Source organism: Cheilinus undulatus, linkage group 22, assembly GCF_018320785.1.
Source record: "Cheilinus undulatus linkage group 22, ASM1832078v1, whole genome shotgun sequence".
NCBI classification, from domain to species: domain Eukaryota; kingdom Metazoa; phylum Chordata; class Actinopteri; order Labriformes; family Labridae; genus Cheilinus; species Cheilinus undulatus.
The window spans coordinates 18,619,906-18,641,739 of NC_054886.1; the positions used below are offsets into that span (position 1 = coordinate 18,619,906).

The window sequence follows — 21,834 nt, forward strand, 5'->3', positions numbered from 1 at the left end:
AACAGTCTCTTGCTGTTCGAATATTTCCAGTGTGCCATAAAATAGCATGACTCAGCAAATTGTTGTTAGAGTTGTTTAAACAGTGTTCAAAATCCACCTTAAACACTGTACATTTAAAGCTGAAACTCCCTCCTGGAGGGGGGACTAGGTAAATTAATAGGAATGAGGCTCCTTTGTTGGAGGATGCTGTGATGAGAAAGCAGAAAAGGCTTATCAGCTTCCCACAAACAAAAGATGCCACTTGTGGGTTTCAGACTGAATTTAGTTGTTTAACAAGGAAACAGAAAGCCAAGTGTAGTGTGAAATTAGGTATCGGTATTTGTTTTAGAAAGAGGAAGTGCTGTCGTGCTGTTCAGGATAGTTTTAAATCTGTCCCCTTCCTCTTATACCGTTGTAAAAAAAAATCATGGTAAATGGGGGCTATTCAAGTTTTTCAGGCCTTCAGATAAAGTATGTGCAAGTGTCAGTGTTGTCTTTTCTCTCAGGTTCAGCCTTAATTCATGGTTTCTGCCATCACACTGACACATCTCAATTACATCGATAATTACACTGATGGAGGAGGCAAGAAGAGGGTGAAATATGGCCGCTGTACACTTTGACTTACACCATTTTAATGTGCAGTGTTAGAAAAGGCTAACGTGTGCGTTCATCAGTTTGTTCGCAAGTTTGCACATAAATTTAATTAATCAAGACCACTGCTGTTTTTAATTGTGAATTGTTAATGTAATGGCCCGATGGTGTAAAGTAATTATATAGCCAGCAGCTTCCACCTTGCTGTCTCAGCATCATAAATACACTAGATGGTAGCTTTTACAATTAGCATCACCATGGGGTGGGGTCACACTCACAGATACACACACATGCATACACAATCAAATGAGGCCTGCAATAATGGCCAAATTCCTCATCATCACTGAGATGAGTGAAGCCTCTGCTATACCCAGACATTAACCCGCACGCATCCACAATTTTCTCAGGCTGACACTTCAATTAGGCTAATCCTGCCTGCATACAAAATGCCGCACTCCTCCTCTCAGAACCAACGTTGCTGGAGACATGCCATATTCCTGTGCTGCTTTTTTTCCGCTCCGCTCTGCATCACAAGTAGACGAGATTTTTTTTTTTTTTTTTCGGCTATGGAGGAGAGAATCCAGAACGATCGGTTCCACTTCCAGGCAGAAACACAGAGGAGAAGACGCAGGGAAGCAGAGAGAACGAGATGGCGAGGAAAGGAGGGAGCGTGGTGGACGGACGAGGAAAAAAAGACAAAGTGGTCCTGCTGCGCATTTCCTGCCGTCTTATCATTCACATGCACATAGAAGGCATGTGGGAAGCTTAGAGCGTAAGCTGTTGATGTAGTAAACAACTCGCTAGTGTTCCTACAGAGGCACTCATGGTCATGGTTGGGGGGCTTCATCATTTCAGTTGAAGGAAGGCACTCAGAAATGGACTATTGGAACAACACCGCATTGATGTTGTGCTCTAGATAGCTTCAGAATTTAATGATGGTGTCATACACTGATTTGTTCTTTAAACTACATTTCAGTCAGGAACACTCTTCCCGTACATTTAACAGTTTACTGCAGAACAGTTTAACCTAGTGGTGAAGGCTTTGCTCAAAGGATGCTCTCTGGGTTAGTCAACAACATGCTTTAACTTTCAGGAAGCATATTGCTATAAAGCAATAGAAAGATGCATTTAAGACAATACATGCCTAAACAAAAGCCTTAGGCTAGAAAGGAAGAGCCTGCTGTGGTAGAGTTGAAGCTTCGAGAAGGACATCACATTCAAATGGAGTGCCGTGTTGGGAGAATGAGCTGTGATTGGCTGGGAGAGCTGGGAAACCATAATGAAATCAGCTGTATATCTCAGAAAGAAAGTGCTGCAATTTACCGTTACAATGTATTTCCAGTTTAATATTTAAAAAAAAGACAAACAACAACAACAAAAAAAACTTTATTCAGAAGCGATGTCTGGCAGTTACATTCATGAAATAACCTCATTGCAAACATTACAGACCCAGCAACACTTCATAAATGAAACAGAGGAGAAGCTCAGAGTTCTAATCCGGGATTGAATTATGTATAGACCTGTTTCAGAAGTAGTTACACAAACTGTAGCTTGCTATAGCTTTGTTAGCTTTAACTAAAGCTAACAAAGCTATGCTGGCTGAGTAACTAACTTTACTACTTAAGCCAGTGTAGCTAAGCTAGTTTTAGCAATGTGAACTTTAGCTTTGTCGCTATGCCATTTAAGTAGCTTACTCTGCTAACAGAGCTATGTAAAATACATTTGCTGTGTTAAAATGTTTTCATGGCGTACAACCTTTTAATCTGCCAACTTTTGGTATCCTAACTGTTACCTTAACCCAGTGGTTCTCAACCTTTTCAGCCTGTGACCCCCAAAATAAAGGTGCCAGAGACCGGGGACCCTCACTGTATCTGAAGGTGGTTGATTTGAGCCAGATTTGGGCAAAATGTCTATGCTGTTATAGATATAACAAGGACATCTGGCCAAGATCTGGCTCAAAGCTGGCACAATTCGGCCCAGATCCAGCTCAAAGCTGGTACAATTTGGCCCAGATGTGGCTCAATGTCGGCTCAGGCTGGACCAGCTTTGCACCAGATTTGGACCAAAAATTAACTTGGTTTCCATTTATCTGGACTTGATCTGGTCCCAAACTGTTAAACAGCCGTCATATGACTCCACATCAGATAAGGCCCATTCTAAAGAAAGAACAAAAATCAGTGCACATCTGGCCCATACCTGGCCCAGTCATATTTTGCTATCTGGGTTGCTGCTGTCAGTAACACAAAAGGCCCAGGCTAGCTGGTGTCCAACAGTTAAAATTGGTCCCAGGATTAATGTTTATACCTGAATACTACAAATAACCTTTGATGCCTTAGACGCCATTATAATAAATATACTTAATCCACAATTCTTCATCTTCAGTGAAAGGTTGGGAGCTGAAGTGGGCTGGTCTGAGCCCTGAAACACCAGGGCTGAAAATGAGTCCTGGCCCTGGACTGAACTATGACTGATCTCACAACACTGTAGTCCCTGCACCAGAATTTCCTGTGACTTGTTTGGCCAGTATATCTAACATTCAGTGAGTATAACATGAATGCCAGTAGGTATGTCTGTGATGTTATGAGCACTAACAAGCAAATGCCCGAGAAAGTGTCACGGATGCATCAGGAGCAATTGGAGGAAGTTGTGTTTAAATATGTCCATTGGAGTTAGAGTGACTGCTGCCAGGTTGAGGTGTGATAGACAGGATGGAGAATGAGAGACAGGTTTCAGGAGGGAATAGATTGACTTGCGAACACAGCTGCTGCCAATGTTTGAGATAAAAATAGAGTTATAGTTCGAACGCCACTCTGAACAGATGAGAGAAAGACACTACATGATTGAAATCATTCAGATTTTATTTCAGGTGTTAATCAAACGACAAAGGAATCAAAACTTTACAGAACTTCTCCGCAGAAATATGAAGTCATGGAGGCTGTTTTTGTTTTCTATCACCTGTCACTCCATATTCTCAAGTGACCAAAGCTGTCAGCGCTACACTGACACTGAACCCCCCTCCTCCTATTTTCTTTCATTCCCTCTGCTCCCTCTTCAGTATCTCTCCTCCCTGAGGCGGTACACTAGGACATCCAGGCCACCGGTGGGAATACAGTAGTTAATCTCTGCTAGTTAAATGCTGTTGTATGGCCCTGAGCTGTAGCAGTCAGCCATCCCTGCTTTACGTGCTCTCTGTGGAATCTGCCCAAATCTATTTTAATGCATTACAAGGAGAGAAAAACTCATTTCAAGGTAGCAGTTGTAATCCTGTTAGATTTCTTTATAGACTTGATTGTACGATTGTTTTTCAAGCCTCTATCAAAGGGCATTTCAATCCAAAGCCAAATCCAGCAGGCCTCCTCACTCATTAGTATGCACTTAACAAGTTAACGCTTCTGGAGTCACAATACATTGATCACCCCACTCCTGAACCGTGGGCAAGCAGATAGCAGCGCCGCTAAATGTTTTTTAAATGACAACAATTTCTGTGCTTCAGTGGCTTCAGGTGAGAATCCCCACCTGGCAGAGAAAATGGAATCTGCCACCGACCGCGCTGAAGGCCGGCGACTCTTAGCCCTGGCCTTCAACAGTGGATATGCTTTAACAACCTCCCCGGTGCAGGGCAAAAGAACCATTACAAGCGCGATAGCAGTTGCCGCAGATGACTCAGAAGTCCTTTCGAAGGAGCTCTCTAAATGGAGTGTATTTTCTTCCACATTTCAGGGTGTGAAAATATAATTAAATGTATGTTTTGATCCAATCCGAGCACACCTGACAGATCCTCATTATGAAGGTTTCTGCAACCTTCACTTTCACAATAGATGTCTTTTTCTGAACCTCTGCGTTCGAGTGTATCACTACCCAACTCTTTAAACACCTGCGCAACACGTCAACTTCATACTACCCCGATGCAGTTTTATCTAATTTCTAAACTATTGTGAGCAAGACATCAGAAAAATGACAGAGGATATAAAAAGAGCCCCTAAAGGCGCTCTTACTGCAGTAAAAAAAAAAAAGTTGCCTGCCTCCACTATCAGCTAAATTATACACAGTCTGACAGTGAAATGACTACCAGCTGCTGAGGCAAAAATAAGGGAGGAAAAATATTTAATTTCATGACAGCTCGTTTTAATTACATCCCCAACCCAACCTCCAACCCCTCTCTGTGAATTGGTTAAGATCACATTTGGGCTACAGTATTGCGTTAAGTTTGAACTTCCTCCACGTTTCACCCATTATATGCAGGAAGCTGAATTTTCCCATTACAGTGAGTTAGTCACAGCCACTTTCAGTTAGCGCAGCTGCCATACACGGACGAATTTTATCATCAGAATGTATTATGTAAGATTGACTGCAGGGTTGGTGTGCAAGCAAGGGAAAAAAAATCAGCTTCTGCATCTAAAATGGAAGAATCCTGTGCAAGGGTGGTCACAGGGCTAGAACCATTCAAATGGGCCAAGAGTGCTGATGCGTCCTATTTACCTTGTGGTAATGGATTTGTTTGTGGCCCAGACCCCCCCTCCTCCAGTCTCGTAGGGATATCGGGGGCTTAGCTCCATTCACTTTTTGCTGCCCTGGCCATTTATTTTGATTAGGGAATGAAGTCCTCCACAGAGCCATATCCAGAATAATTGACACTGTGTCCTCTGAGGTCACAAAAAATATACCCTCAGTACTTATCCTATTGGTGAAGTGGCAGTGTATGAAAAGATTGCACCTGAGCACCCAACTGAAGCTGTGTTATTGCTTTAGGTTGCAACAAAGCCTGTCGGGGACCTCATAAATTATATTTCCTGTTAGTTTTTTTTCCCAGGCTTGACAGGATAATTGATGTACGCTGTGAACTTCCAATTGACTTCAAGTAGCCTCTATGTTGTATACATTTCTTTTGTTTGGCGGGTCTCACAGGTCACAGGGGATTATGGGGGTTATATTTCAGGTCAGGTTTGGAAATAACTTCAGTCCCAGCTCACCATTTAGAAAATTTACGTTTGGTTTTATTTTTAAAAGAAAAAAATATCAAGCAATTCTGAGGAAAGGATGCCTCAGTGTGGGTTCACCCATATAACTGGACTCAAGTCAGGGGCACAGCATGAAACTGGTGTAAGAGTTCTATTTATGGAAGGGGAACATTAGTTAAACGTAAAGGGTATACAATAGGGGTGTCCAACCTTGGCCCTTGGCCTTTTCTTAAGTGGCCCGCAGCAAATTCTAAAACATGAATGAAAAACTGCATATTTTATCAGTGCTTTCTTATTGACAGAGGAGTACTTTATCTTGGGGGCTCATCTGGCAAGTTTTAACAAAACTTCACTCTCTCTGTCAGTAAGAAAGCACAGACAAAATATACAGTCAAGCATCAGCTTCATGTTCTAATGTGGGGCATTTTAGATTTGTTAAGGAATTTGCTGTGGGCCAATTAAGAATGGGGGCTCATCCGGTAAGATAACACAAAACTGCAATAAGAAAACACATAAAATAAGATTTTAGGTTTATGAAGACGGCGTGAATTTATTTGGATTAGTGTATGTTTTAGTTTAGGCTCAAGGCAGTGCTACTGTGCTAATACTGTAAACAAACATTTTGACAGGGCAGTTTATTAATGTGCTTTTTCATGACTTAAACTGCGAAAATACTGTGAATACTCTGGTGCATGGAGTGTGAGGCCCAATTCCATTTCTCTCCTTAACCCTCAATCTTAACCCTCAAGCTCAACCACCAGTCTTAACTCGCCCCTCAAAACCAAGTGTAAGGGCCATCTCATGACTTAGAAATGGGACACCCCTTAATAGCAGTTACGATTACAGACTGTAGAGGGCAGTAATGTGCCAAAACGGTGTAGTCTGTTGATTCAAAGGAAGAAGAAGAATGAGAACATGTTAATATTCAACCAAATAACATGTATAAACACCACAACCACGGACATGTTCAGCTGAAAGTCACCGTATAACACGGCCATTAGCTAATACCAAACACCAGTTGTAACTAGGTCCACAGCACCAAAAAGGAGGACACTTTGCAGCCCTCAGTGAAGCAAGAATAATCAAAACAAATAGGACTCAGTGTATTCCCTGCTACTATACAATTTTGTCCATGATACTGATGGTGTCATGATACAGTGATTCTGAAATACTCTACTCATTGAAGGACAGTTTGACTCAGGACCGCCCCTGGCCAAAGGCCCTAAGCAGACTCTGATATGAGGACCCCCATGGAAAGTCTTTGAAATTTAGCCCGAGTTAGTTGCATATAAAAGACACAGTTCTTGGTTAGTAAAATTATCATTGATTTTAATGATCATATTCCTTGTTGCAATAATAAGGATATTTATAATTTCCATCTGTCTAAAAAAGTGGTCACTATGGGTTAATTATTTTAATCATAACATTTATCCCACTTTATTAGCTCTCTATTGGGGTCTTCTCCTCAAAATAAAAATAATACAAAGCAGCTGATCTGGCCCCCCTTACACCCCCTCACACACACCCCTGCACATCTCCCCTTCCCTCACACAGCAGCTCATTTGTTTTACTTCTTTCCCTTCCTCCCTATGTTTCTGCTTCAGTATTATCATCTATTGTTAAATCACCTTTAAATATACATTGTCTTTATTTATTTTCACCTACAATCTGATTTTAAAACAGCTGATTTGCGCAAGGAAGTTTGACACCATCATTAATTCCTGATCAGAACCAGCGCAGGAACTTCACAGAGTTTTTTTCATAAATTCACAAACTAAATAATGATAGAAGTTGACATTTGACAAGAAAGGTCGCAGAATAACGGGTGAATTTACTGGACAGACGTGATGAAAGTTTCTATGCAGCAAGTATAAGGAAAGAGAGAGAGAGAGAGAGAGTGATCGAGCAGACGCACACACTTATTGATCATGGATGGCACCGATCTCCAAAAATATATAACTAATGTGTGACGACCAGGTAAAGTTTATGTTTGGTCAACACTGTATATACATTACCAGGATCATATTTAACATACAAACACTGGACTGTTGTGCAGAGAAAGAGAGCAATGGACAATATGCTGCGTTACATTCTCCAAAGGAGGACAAATAAGCACCCAGCCTGAGGCTGCGCCGCCACGACGGCACAGTTACCGGCTTATGAAAATAAAAGTAAATGTTACGCTACAAAAAGGCAAATAATTCATAAATATTATTTAACTAAGATATTGGAGGGTTTTTTTGTAATTTTTAGATCTCTATTAACACAGAAATTTACATTTATAGCTTGATTTCTTCCCTGCATTCGCCACCATCTTTCTTTGAGTGATAACCCTTAACACCAAGTGAGGTCCAGGAACAGCTCAAAATTGAGCAAGTTAACGCCCTCAATCTCGCCCCTGTAGCTCAACTCTCTGGAGTATTGGGACAGCCCTGGCACTTCGCGGGATCGCGCATTTTGAGACTGAGGGTTAAGATTGAGGGGAGAACTGGGATTGGGCCTTATTCTCATTCTGACTAGGGTGAAGCCAGTAATAGCCACGGCCAACCAGGGCTAGCCTGAAATCTGACTGGCCTCCTAAAAATCCTTGAAATGACTATTTTACTTGTCAGCTATAGAGTGGTGCAGTCGTGATGTGATTTTGTACAAACCCGGAATTTAGCATTGCATGGGTTCCCTTGGCGTTGAGCCTATGGAGTTTTTCAATGGGTTTTTGGATTATTGCTGTGTCTAATAGCAGTCTATGAAACTTACACATTTTGTTCATAAGATAATCTTCATAAATTGATCATAAAAGCATCATATCTGGTTCGTTAATTTGACGAAAGTAGAAAGCTAATGTCATGCTATTTTGAACGACAACATGGTCAACTGAATTTACTTTTTTTTTTGTAACCTTTTTATAGCCAAATTTGAGCCTGCTCACTGGGCTTCTCTGTAGATTTAAACAAAATCTAACAACACTTTTCTCCTAAGACTTTTCTTTCATAAGTGACACATTTTGAAGAAAAAAAATAGGAAGCTGTGAAAATACGAAGCAAGAATTAAGTTGAAAATTTTAGAGATAAGGACCTTGAGTGTCTATTAATATGCATTAATATGTGTTGAAAGTTTAGAGAATAAATGCAGTTTTTACATTTTCAAGATGTTTCCAACTCTAAATTGCCCACATTGTGTTACACAATATTCTCTTTACTATTTCAGACCTACAATCCTCTTATGAGGACATCAGTTTTTTTTTTAACTACTTGTTGAGCCTCAATACTTAGTTATCATAATCTTAGGTGCTACGGCTCCCAAATAAGTAGGAGATATTAAAAAAAAAGCATAACAAATGCAAGCTCAGGTCTCAGGAGGACATGTTATTTGACTTTGAACCAACAAGTATTATTTCATTATCTGTCCAGAAGCTAGAAATTTTTGGTTCAAGAAGAAAATGCAAATAAGCGTCCCCCGCCCCACATCCACATTCAGAGATTAGTTCCTAAAAGTGCCCTGATGCATGTCCACTCCCAAATGAAGCCAGCTCGGAAAGCGGAGCACGGCGGCAGAGAGGGAAGGGGAAACAGATGGCTGGCCTACAGAGGTTCTGATCGCGGGGATATTGGCAAGATGCTGAGCCGGAGAAATTAACCTTCAGAGGTTTTGTACACTGCGGCAACTGTTGGCTCTGCTGAATCTCTCTAGCTCTCTCGCTATCTCTCCTGTCAACAGTCAACCTTTTACTGAAGTCCCTTTTTATTTTCATTAATCACTAGATCCCTATTTTCTCTCCCCTTTTGTTTGTCTTGGTCACTCAGTTAAAAAGCCTTTCTCTGAGCCATTTTAGCTGCTATAAAGGACACTCGAAACACCAAAATGCATAATCAAACTGATAAGTGCATTCTTTCAGCAGCCTTTTGTGTTTGTCTTTGTTTCCCTCCTTACACGGCTGCAGTTGTGTTTAAAGGTCAGACCCTCCTTTTGCCTCTGAAGTAACCCTAATGTGATGTTACAGACAAAGTCAATGTAGCGTTGGCAGCAGTGTCAGCTCTTATCTGAATTCGTCATCGTTGAACTGGGAGCCCCATATGGATCATCATCATCAGGCTTCTGCAGGGCACGCCTGCTGTCTCTGTGCTGCAGCAGCCTTTCACCATTTTACCAGAAAGAGCCCCCCCTGGGTTTCAGTGCTCACAGACCCATAGCTGTCCATTTAATTTGCAGCACACGGTCGCTCCACTTGTTCTGCATTGTGCCTTGAGTCCGGTCAAGAATCCAGGAGGTGCAGTGTCTGTTTACCCAGCTGCTTAGCGCTCCAGTTTAATATTTGCTTTTCTGGCAGCCAGCTGTGACAGGGAAACAGTGACAAGGGTGTGAGCTCTGCCCTTAACAGGTCTATGAAATCAGTGCGAAAGGCTCACATTGTAAACTCTTCACTGCACACACAGTAAAACCGTAACTGGATCTAGTTTATAAAACTCAACTCTACCTGGAAATATCACTTACAGGCATTTGTTTGAATTTCAGTCTAAATTTCAGGTCACGGCAGAGTTGCTTTATATTCATTTCATCATCCTGTGTAGTTATTTTTGGGCTGTGGAAGAAGCTATTTAAAGAAAGCAGTAGAAAGGGCTTGAAGATGAAACAAGGCTCTCTCTTGTTGTCTCACAACAAGATGTTGCATCAAAGGATTCTAAATAGGATCACATTTCTACAAATTTTGTTGGAAGTGTGATTGTGTTTGAAATTAAAACTTGTGAGGGCGCTGTGAATGGCTTCAGTCTACAACAGGGATGTCCAAACTACGGCCCGCGGGCCAAATACGGCCCAGTTTTGATTGGCCCATAGCAAATTCTAGTGCTTGACTGTATTGTACTTCAGCACTAGGCACTGCTACCATGCTAATTCTGTAAACAAACATTTTGACAAGAAGAATTTATTGATGCTACACGGTAAACATTTGCAACCAGAATGGTGGTTTACGGCAGCAAACAGCAGCACCAATAATATTCCAGGGGCGGAGCCAGTGGTAGTTAGGGCCAAACAGGCCTGCCTTATTTAAACTGCTCTTGCCTGGCCACACTCTGCTGCTTTCTCTGCAAGCTGCTCTTGCAACCCTCCTCCCCCCAGCTCTTCATTTAGTCTGCTTCTGACTCAATCAGTGTCATTCTGTTGTCACTGAAGCCTGCTCTGCTCTGGGTTTTTGTTGCTTCCTGTATGTATTAGCTGTTTTGGCATACTCAGTCACTAATCTTTTCTAATCTACATTATATTGGTTTTACAAGCTTTCATATACCTCACTTCGTGGATTTTAAAGTGGACCCAACATCCTTATAAATTTCTGCATGTGGCACTCAGTGGAAAAAGTTTTGGCACCCCTGGTCCAGGAGATACAGGGCCTATAAAAAGTATTCACCCCCCTCAGATACTTTACCTTTTAATTGATTTTATAAATCAACTATGGTCACTATAATATGGCTTTTTTGACCAAAAAAAAGACAAAAAAAAAAAACACAAAAACAATAAAAAAAAATTAAAGTCCAAGTGAAATCAGATTTATACCAAGTGATAAATTAAATAAAAAAGATGTAAGGGAAAACAAGTGATTGCCTAAATAACTAACTAAATGACCTAATTCAAGAGCGGTCCAGCCAAATTGTGAGTAGTCTCACAATTAGTGAAATGGGCATCACCTGAGTGCAGTGAATGTGTCTCAAGCGATTGTAGCAGGGGCGTATCACAGGGAGGAATAAGGGTACTGATTATCCTGGCCCACAGTAGGGAGGGGCCCTTGAGAAAACTGCGATGAAAAGTGTGTTTTTTGTCATTATTGAATCAAAGGCAACTAAATAAATCATTCAATAAACTGAGATTTGTATCAAGTAGAGTAAAATAAAATATTGGGGGGGTCCTGCTCCTCCCTTAAAATAGTACAAATGTCAAGTCCAGTGCTGCAAAATAGTAAATTCATTTCAAACATAGTCAAAATATTGCTCATAAAATTGGAAATAGCCACCTTGATTAGCTGGTTAAGGGCCTTTCTGGGGGCCCAAAATCCCTAGTTACGCCCCTGGATTGTAGAATAAAGACACCTGTGTCTGAAAGGTCCAGTCACTGGTGAATCAGTATTCCTGGCTACCATTACACCATGAAGACAAAAGAACACTCCAAGCATCATAAAGAAATGGATGGAATATGGCACATGTGTAAATCTGCCTAGATCAGGCCGTCTTCACAAACTGAATGACAGTGCAAGAAGACAAGTGAAAGAGGCCACCAAGACATCTATAACTACTCTGAAGGAGTTACAAGCTTCAGCAGCTGAGATGGGAGACTCTGAACACAACAACTGTTGTTCTTCACCAGTCAAAGCTTTATGGGAGAGCGGCAGAGATAAAGCCACTGTTGAAGAAAACTCGGATTCACTAAAAAGCATGTGGTCAAGTGGAAGAAAGTTCTTTGGTGTAATGAGACACCCATCCCCACTTTGAAGCACGGCGGTGGCAGCATCATGCTGTGGGGATGCTTCTCAGCTGCATAGAATAGAGAATTTGTGGCTGTAAATACTGACTTGAATGGGGTGAATATTTATGCAGTCACTTACTTTACATCACATATTTCTATCTAATTGAGATTACTTTGTAGAAATCTATTTTTTACTTTGACATAATCCAGTAAATCTATCATTGACAGTTTTCTCTTTGTATTCCTTCAAAGGTTTGTTTGTTATTTTTCCTAAAGTGCACCTGCAGAAGGAAATATAATTACAGCGTTATTATATTAAGATGGAGGCATGCAGAACATCCCTGCCAGCAGAGTCTTATTAGTGAGACTGAAAATGAGTCACAAGCTGAAACATGGTTTCAAGTGCTAACAGGTGATTGTTTATCAACACAGGAATGGAGCATTAGGAACACAGTGGGTGGTGGATACTGAGTGTCAGACTACTTGATCAAAGTAAAGTGCTAATATAATTACATTCTTTGAAAACATAGTTATGTAATTATTTTGCTGCAGTTCAACTGAGTACAGACAGTTCCTTTAAAAATGAGATAATGAAAAGAAACATCTCCTTCAGTCCCACACACTCCTGTTGACAACAATGCCACACTTCTCCCCAGCCTCCATTTGGACATGTTTCATCAAATTTAGGATGTAGAAAATAAAGCACCCGGGGAGCGAGGCAAGCTGTCGCTTTTAAGGGGCGAAAAAGAGGGGATAAATGAGAAATGACTTGTGTGCAGTGTTGTGACTGCCTGGTTGGTTTCATAATTCTGCAGAGAGATGGAGACAGAACATCTGCTCGACACATATGAAGTGCAGTAACCGGTGAAAAATAACAAAGCTGATGACAGTAGGAGTTCCTTTTTTTTTTGGTCGTACTCTCGTCTTGTTTCAGGCAGACATCTGCATCGGAATGATTGCTTAAGAAATTTAGAAATTCATTTTGGCCAATTTCCATCAAATTGTCAGAAACAAGATGAAGCAATAATTGCTCTTGCCATCCAGCAATCTGTGAACATTTTCCCTCACGTCATTTCAAATTCTTTACGCTCAGTAATGTGATACTCAAGCTTTCAGAGCAGGCTGTCGGCTGCTGCTTTCATTCACTGACTTATTTCCTGTTGCTCTCTGATTGTGGTGGTCATTCATTTGGCAAACAGACATTTGGGAGCAATAATCTGAATGCACTTGATGTGTATGGACAAAGTTTGTACTTCCTTGATCTGATTTAAGTGTCTAAGTGTTTTATACATCCAAACTTTCCATGGTTGACTCAGGAACAATGTTCCTCAGCGTCTGCTGTACCTGACGGCAGCTGTCATTTGTTATCAGCTTGTGTGTGACGTTTGATATTTTCTGATTGGGTGCATGGTTACTTTTCTGAATCCTGAAAAACTTCTCCAGGCAAACTGTTATTGACTTCACAATGTTCCCCATGCTGTCAAACTTTTTTTTCAGAAAGATTTTTTTTCTGTTGTTGTTGTTGCACTTTTCATGCTTCAGGTTATTTGCACTTTATTGAACTTGTGTAGGCTTGTTGTGATCTCAAATATAATATGTACGGTTAGGGTTATGAATAGATTGTTTGACACAATGCTCGGCATAGTGAGCCAGTCTGCATCCCCCCTCTGAGACAGAATAAAATTATCCTCTTAGACAGTGTAGGATGAATATTTCAATGTACCCCGTCTATGTTTATCCTGGCTGCACTCAGAGCCTTGACTTTTTTATTGCTTACACTTTGGAGTGCAAAGTAAAAGACTAAAAAACAGAAGGTCTTTTAAGGAGATGAAAACTGCAGGTAGCAGATTAAAAATTACTAACTTGCAGCCACTATTATATTAATACCTCTTGAACAACATTAACTGGCTGTTATTGTCTCACGCTGTCGGAAAACAAATTTTAAATACAGCAGTATTTAGCTGTAGTTCTCTTGCAGCCTGAATAAGATTGTCCTCCAGGATTTTCCTGTATTTTTCCGCATTTGTTTTACTCTCTACTTTTACAAGCCTTCAAGGGCCATCTGCTGAGAAGCATCCCCACAGCATGATGCTGCCACCACCGTACATCATAGTGGGGATGGTGTGTTTTCAGTGATGTGCAGTGTTTGGTGTCAGCCAAACATACAACTTGTCCAGTGGCTAAAGAGCACCAGATGAAAGAACTTTCTTCCACTTGACCATCGAGTCTCCCACATGCCTTTTGGCAAACTCTAGTCCAGATCTGATTAGTTTTCTTGCACACCTGCAAAGAAGCTTTGACTAATGAAGATCCCGGTCAACAGTTGCTGCATGCAGAGTCTCTCCCATCTCAGCTGCTAAAGCTTCTAACTCCTTCAGAGCAGTCTTAGGTGCCTTGGTGGCCTCTCTTACTAGTCCTCTTCTTGCACAGTCATTCAGTTTGTGAGGACAACCTGATCTAGACAGATTTACACATGTGCCATATTCCTTCCATTTCTTGATGATGGATTTAACTGAGTCTTGGGGATCTTCAGTGCCTTGGAAATGTTTTTTGTATCCATCCCCTGACTGACCTGATACTTTTCAATAACCTTTTCTCTGAGTTGGAGTTGGAGTGTTCTTTTGTCTTCATGGTAGAATGGTAGCCAGGTATACTGATTGACCACTAACTGGAGCTTCCAGACACAGATGTCTTTATACTACAATCACTTGAAACACATTGACTGCACTCAGGTGATCCACATTTCACATGAGACCACAGCCACCAGTTGGCTGGCCCTCACCTCACTAATTTTGATTGATTTACATTACTTTGTAAAAATCTGTTTTCAAATGAATTAAAGACTTTTTTAATGATTATTTTTGCAAGTATTAATATTTAATTTCTTATTTAGTATTTATAGCCTCGTTGTTTCTAATTGAATATGTGTGTTACCCACCATCTAATCCACTTTTGTTTTCAAACCAATGAATTTCTAGTTTTATCATTTTCAACATCACCATCATCCAGTCTATTCTCTGCACATCCATCACAAACAGGACAAGAACAGACTAACAGATAATCTGAAAAGCAAGTTATTGGGAACGACCTTCCACCAATCCATGACCTATACTGGTCCAGGGTCTGGAAACAGGCTGGTAACAACACTGCAGTCACCACACATCCTGGACATTAACTGTTTAAACTCCTCTCTTCTGGAAGGTGTTACAGGGCACTGAGCGCCCCTTTTCCCTTGAAACCATCACATGCCCGCGACAACACTGAGACGCTTCTGGTACTGCAGTATTAACAATACTGATACATCTCTACTGTTTACTGTAAAAAACTCGTCATATATGCTAAGCAGCATTGAAAACTCCATGTGAAAGTAGTACAGGATCATTGAGTGTGTAATGCAAGTACTAGTACCACATTGGTGAGGCTAAAAAAGGGTCTGTGCTGCTCTGAAAACATTACACTTCATCCGTCAAAGGTTCCCCTGATGATTCATTGTCGCTGACATCAGTGACAGCAAAACCAGAGCGATGGAAATCTTTTCAAATGTGGTGTGGCTCAGTTTCCCCTTTTCATGGGAGAACTGTGGATATTATGTTGGACTTAGACCAGCAGGGGGTAAAATAGCTCTATCAGTCTTTTTACGTCAAAGTGAGGTGGAGGGAAACAAGCAAAACGCTGATGCATAACACTGACATTTTTTAATAGAATTCATTTATAACAAATGGAACTTGTGTCAGCAAAGAACTGATTTTCATACAGACTTCTTTCGCCACCAATGTAACCTAAGTAAGAAAATAAACAGCACTCCTTTCATTCAGAAAAAAAGAAACAGTTTACGCTTACAACTAATCAGAGGTAATTGTATGATCTTTTTAACAAGCCATTTTTTTTTTTACAATTTCATTATTTAATTTTCAGTCTATGCATCCAGACGAGAGATAGATAGAGAGAGCAGAGAACACAACGTTTATTTCTGTTAATGACACTCCAAGCTTGAATGGCAAAGCCACAAGAACAGATGGTCGGGGGACAGAATTCTTCTGAAGTCATCTGCTGGAGTCACCATGGCATCAGAACGGATGCTCTTTTTCGCCACAAACTTTTTTTTTTGTCTTTTTCAAGAGTCGATACCTTTTTTGTGTTATTTACATACACACAAAGTGAACGTTTAAGGAGATTTTTTTTTCATAGATGGGTTCAAGTAATATATTATTGGGTTTAGAATCAATAGGGCAGTGCATAGTACAAAGATAGAGAAAGTGCAAATCTTCCTACCAGGCCAGCTCTGGCCATTCTGCAACGTTTCACCATGCATATGTAAAACCAAGAAACAAAGAGTTAAAACTGAGATGAGAAAATAACAGAACATAAAATTAGCCACCATGAGGTTAAATAATAGCACTTTATATCTTAAAAATGATGACAAAAAATCAGTTTGGCAGACAAAAATAAAACACATAGCTGCTTGAGTTAAGGGAAAGAAAGCACCTGGAATGCACATCCACAAAGCCATCAAAGAGGGGATGGAGAAAATGCTGCCCGAACATGAAGACTGACACTAAATCCTCTCTTTCAGTCTGTCATTTCAAAATAAAAGGACACCGTTTAGGATTGTCTGGTATAACAGAAGCTCTAGATCTCTCTGACACATGAAGTCTGTTATTCAAACCTAAGGCATGAAGAAGAAACCCTTCGGTGATGACCTGCACATTAGGCGCTCTTTTCCACCCGATCCTTTTTAAAATTGTAAAAGCTCGTTTGCTGGGATTTCATACTGTTTGTTTTTGAGACACTGCTATCTCATCCCTGGCTCTTTGTCTGAAGAGTTTTGATAAATGTCTTTTATATTTTATGTATTTTCAACTGTATAGTTTAGTAATATATATAAATTCTTTTTCACTCAGCCACAATAAGGCCACTGAAAATGAAAAATATGAGCTTTGAAATGTTCTTATTTGCATATATAATCTCATCATGTGACAAATGAATACTACAGGTAAATAAACTATACATTTACATTTACACTAAATGCCTAGATTACTCAAAGGATACATTAATATGTTAAATGAAACATTATAAAAACAGGCATAAATATAAGGCACTCTAAATGCAAAAATGAAAAAATAATGCTTTAAAGAACAACGAGAAGGTGACGTCTTTGTACCTTTGCCCTATTGTGTGGAGCTGTGACTGTGACCCCTCCGTCTCTTTGACTGGCGTACGACACTCCCACTCCCACGTCTCTCTCAGTTGGGGAACGACAATGTCATGAGTGAATGACATATCCACGTTAAAAACCCTATCTAAGAATACACATTTATTGCACAAGAAAAGATGCACTGAATCAGAATACATTTTTGTCCTACTGATGTGCATTCCAGTGAAAAATCTCATTTCATTTCCCCCATAGCACACAACTTTCAATTTGGAAGCTTTCATAGACACTTTTATCTCATAAATTATTTACTTTATCAATATATGTAGAATGTATAATTTATGCTTTTATATATCTTAAAATCTGTACCATATATTTTAATATTTAAATATATCGAATTCACTAGGTCCTCTCTGAACACCTTTCTTACATGGAAGAACTAAGATAATCGGTAGCAGCGACTTCATACTTTGCTCATCCCTGTTGATTCCACAAAGCCCCAGTTTATCTTTATGGGTGTAATTAAGTTACCATGTATGAGATCATGGACAAACATACAAATCAAGACCAAAAAATATCTCTGGAACAAAATCAACATTTTGGTAGTGTGAATTCCACTGTGCGCACTAAGTGCAACAAAAATGAGGGGGGAAAAGTAAAAAACAAACAAACAAAAAAACAAAAAACAAACAAAAAAAAAGAAGTGATTCTCTGCAAAATAGCACATACGTCAGAACAGTTCTACAGCTTTTAAAAAAAATGAACATTTAATACATTTTATCACTTTGTTCCAAGCGATAAATTTGTGTAAAAAAAGGAAATTCACACAGTTCAAAAAAAGCACATCAGCTGTATAATAAAGTACTAAAAAACTAAATCAATAATTTTCATTTATTTCATAGATCATTTAACCCTCTCCCAGAATTTTGATGATGAACATTGTGACAGGAAAAGGGGTGTTTATTCATTATTACTTTAAGTCTGTCCTTCTGTTGTGGACCAAGCATTGTTTTCTTTTTCAATGGGTTGTCAGTGTGTACTTGATTGTGAAATAGATTTTTTTTCTTTACAATGTGCATCAAGTTTTTCCCACCCCCGCGGTTCTGTGTGCCTCCGATGCCTCTCGTAATGGTTCGTATTCACTGATGCATTTCTGACGATGTCATTATTGTTCGTTTACTTTTTTGTTGTGTTGGTTTCATTCAGTTTTATGAGCCCCAAAATGAATCCTTGAAGCAAAAGAAAAGGTAATTCCGTACGATGCTCCAACAGTCAGGATTCCCCCCGCTTTCGTGTCAAAGCGAGGTTTTTTATCGGGGTTTGGAAATACTTGGTCCTTCAGGAATCATCTTTTTCATTTTTTGACGAGTCATGTCGCACATCCAACACTTAATGAGTTGTTAGCAAGGAGTTAAGGAGTACTTTCTCAAGCAAGAATTTATGGCTCAGAAGAGAGGCTCACTGGGTTTTCTTTCCAAAGGGCCCTCTGCTTTTTTCTTCCAATACTGGGTCTTTTACGTTGCATAGTGATCAAAGCTTCCCAGGTACTCCAAGCCAGCTCTGTAGCAGAACTGGTATTGATCCTGGAGACAAAGAAGAGAAAGTTAGAACCAAATTCCCTCTTAAAGCTCTTTTAACCATAGTTTGTCATTTCCACTGCTACCACTTCTTCCAAACTGACCATTTTGCCTTTTAAAGGTTCAAATTGATGCATAAAACACTATTTTAACCTCCTGAGACCAGAGCTTTCAAATCTTATGTAGTTTTTATTTCTCTAACTTTTCTGTGATCAGTAGGACCTGATTAACTAGGGCCTTCAAAAGATTTTGAGAAAATAAATCATGATTAATCTCAGGATTTCTGTCTGTTGCAACTGACGATTGAAGATTATGATATGAATTTAACCAGGAAAAAAGGAACTTGTTGTGGATTTTGACTTGTCCACTGAGCTGTCTGAAATTTTCAAAGGTGAAATGAAACACTGTAGCAGTGGTGGGCATATTTTACATCACTGTGGCTGCAGGGAGATGCTGACTGGGATTAACCAAGGTGTGTTGAAAGGGAAAACAAAGCATGAGATTAATTGCGATTAAAGAAACAGCCGTACACTTACTGTGGATCATAATTATTCACAATTAATGAGATTAATTTTGACAGCCCTAGTTATAACTGACATTATATCTCAAGAAGTAGTTTTCAACAGTGGTGATTTTGTCGAGTAAATCTATGACTAAAAATGTTTGTCATCAGCTTTTTTTCCATGAGAAAGACTAGACTATCTAAAAATAGATATTTTATGACTAAAACTGACAAAAAGTAAGTTTCATTTTCTACAAGATCACTAGAGCTGGACTAAAATGTAATTTGCTCTTCATCAAACATTTAACATCCACGATATTTCTCACGATATTGGAAATGTTTTTGAGCTTTTGTCGACTGAAACTAGACTAAAATGTGACTAAAATCGAAAGCTATTTAATCTAAAGACTAAGACTGAGACTAAAAATAAAAATAGCTGTCAAAAATAACACTGGCTGCAAAAGGCATTCATTTATTGAAACTGGTTTTAAAGTTCAGATTCAAAAAAATCACAACAAACGGTTCAATTTTCTTAATTTTTGAGAAATATTACCATGTTATGGTAGTGACAGCATTCCTTTGGTGGTGACAGCAGTGTTATGGTTATAAAAAGTAGAAAATTGATGTGATTTTCATACTCTTTTTGAACTATATATTTTTTTCCTCTTTTGAAAAATACAGAAAATTTTGCACAAATTGTGACAGTGCAATCCTCATAAAATAAAATCTAGGGGTTCAGGTTCAGGATACCTACCTCACAAAACAAAGTTCCCTATGGATGGATATTTACAACAAATTTAGCTTTAAATTATCTGAAATACTGTATTTTTTTTGTATTTTATGACAAAATTGATAAATATTACTAAATATGCAAGCTTAAACATATATTTTTTGCTTAAAGACCACAGATTGCACCTTTATGGTAGGATGACACACCTACAACTTTATTGAAATATCTAAAGATGGCTGTACGACAAAATAAATAGTAAATAATACATCATATCTAATGAATGTTTCACATTTTTTGTTTAAAGTGGCTTTAGAGCATTTTGGTTGGAATGGTGGCCATTCTTATTGGACAGTGATAATTGTATCGTGCTTTTGTGACCTTATAATGTCAAACAAAGTGTCCACAATTAGTGCTAACAGGTCTAAGCTCAGCAAAATTAATAGTTGTGGTGCAGAGAACCCAAAATATAATGCAAGGATGCTGGGACTTAAATACAAAAGTGCATCTAAAATTGGGTGCATACTGCAAATAGTTGTTAAAAGAATAAATAAAGTCAATTGTACAAAACTGATTGGATACATTTGAAGCAGAGGACCTGACAAAGTCCTTAAAAGAGTCTCTAGTGACTCTAGGATCGAGATGAGAGCTGGAATCTCTGTTATGCAGTGCAAGAATACATTTATATTTGTTAAAGAGAAAATGCCAAAACCGTTGCACAAATCCACAGAAGAGTTTGTTAGTTGTTTCTTTGCAAGTACACTGAGAGAAAAGGGAAGAAACAGCTCACCTCTGTCTGCACCATGGCTGGTCTCTGTGTTCGTAACATTTTCACTGTCTGAAAGATGTCTACTACGCCCTCATACCTCATTCGTTCCAAGACAATGCTGAGGGTGATGAAAACTCCAGTTCTACCAACACCCGCGCTGTGCAGAGAGGGCAGAAAGGTCAACATGAAGCCAAAGAAAAGTTTGCTCTAATCGAAAACAATTCACACTTGTGCAAATTAAATGTCTAGAATCACTGCACAGAAACTGAATCTCTGAGATCTTTTGTTTATTTTTTTTTCCACAAAATGCAGGTGATGTGGTAAAGGCAGTTCTGCTGGGTTGTTACTTACCTACAGTGGACCGAGATCGGCCCATCTTGGCCAAACTGCTCCTTTGTTTTATGTACTTGGCCGATGAAATCAATGAAGCCCTCTCCTGATTTTGGAACTCCTTGTTCAGGCCAGTCTGTGAACTGAAACTGCCTTACTGTTCGCGACTGTCCGTCCTTAGAAGAGGGAATCAAACGAGAGAGAGAGTATTTATAGATCCAGCTCTTTTTAAGGAAGATCAGTCAGGTATATGGAAAAAGTAATGAAATAAAGCTAAAATGCTAATCTGTAGTATTTCACAAACAGGAAGCTAATTATGAACCCATCTCCATCGTTTTGCTCCATGCCTTTTTGTGCCAGACAGAAAAATCCAGCACAGGCGCCAAGTTTAAAGCATCAGTGAACACGTTTTGTCATCCAAGATGCCTGCCATTTTACCTGAATGTAATAAACATGAACGCTAAAGATACTGATTCTTTTGATGTGTTACCCTCAACAGGGTGCTTGGAGAATCGACTTTGAGGGTGCGCATTACTTAAGTGATATTGTATCCCCTTGATAAGACGAGCAATCCCATTGATGAGACAGTGTAACATGCACTACAAAGGAGGGAGCCTGCACCATTTATCTGCGTAAGCCTTTGATGGAATTAAAACTCTGGCAGCTTGCTGCTGCCGGCACCACATTTGTTTTTTACACATTGACATGTGTCATAATTCCTGCAAATATACTTATGATTATGCTTCACTTAAGGCCATAGTTTGGTATAAACAAATACTTGATACAATGCCAAAATTTGAGC

The 21,834-nt window shown here is 39.5% G+C and overlaps 1 protein-coding gene and 1 long non-coding RNA gene across 34 annotated transcripts in view; one reads left to right on the forward strand and one right to left on the reverse strand.

Moving 5' to 3' along the window:
- Positions 1 to 21,834, forward strand: part of LOC121504523 — a 228,488-nt gene that overhangs the window by 194,435 nt on the left and 12,219 nt on the right. The window lies entirely within an intron of this gene.
- Positions 15,656 to 21,834, reverse strand: part of LOC121504518 (receptor-type tyrosine-protein phosphatase delta-like) — a 225,803-nt gene continuing 219,624 nt past the window's right edge. For all 33 annotated transcript variants that reach the window (XM_041779338.1, XM_041779346.1, XM_041779349.1 and 30 more), the window contains 3 exons: positions 21,054 to 21,208; positions 20,724 to 20,859; positions 15,656 to 18,710 (listed from right to left, as the gene is read on the reverse strand). In XM_041779338.1, coding sequence (XP_041635272.1) covers positions 18,642 to 18,710; positions 20,724 to 20,859; positions 21,054 to 21,208 — 360 coding nt within the window. In that variant the 3' untranslated portion in view covers positions 15,656 to 18,641. The remainder of the gene's footprint in view (positions 18,711 to 20,723; positions 20,860 to 21,053; positions 21,209 to 21,834) is intronic.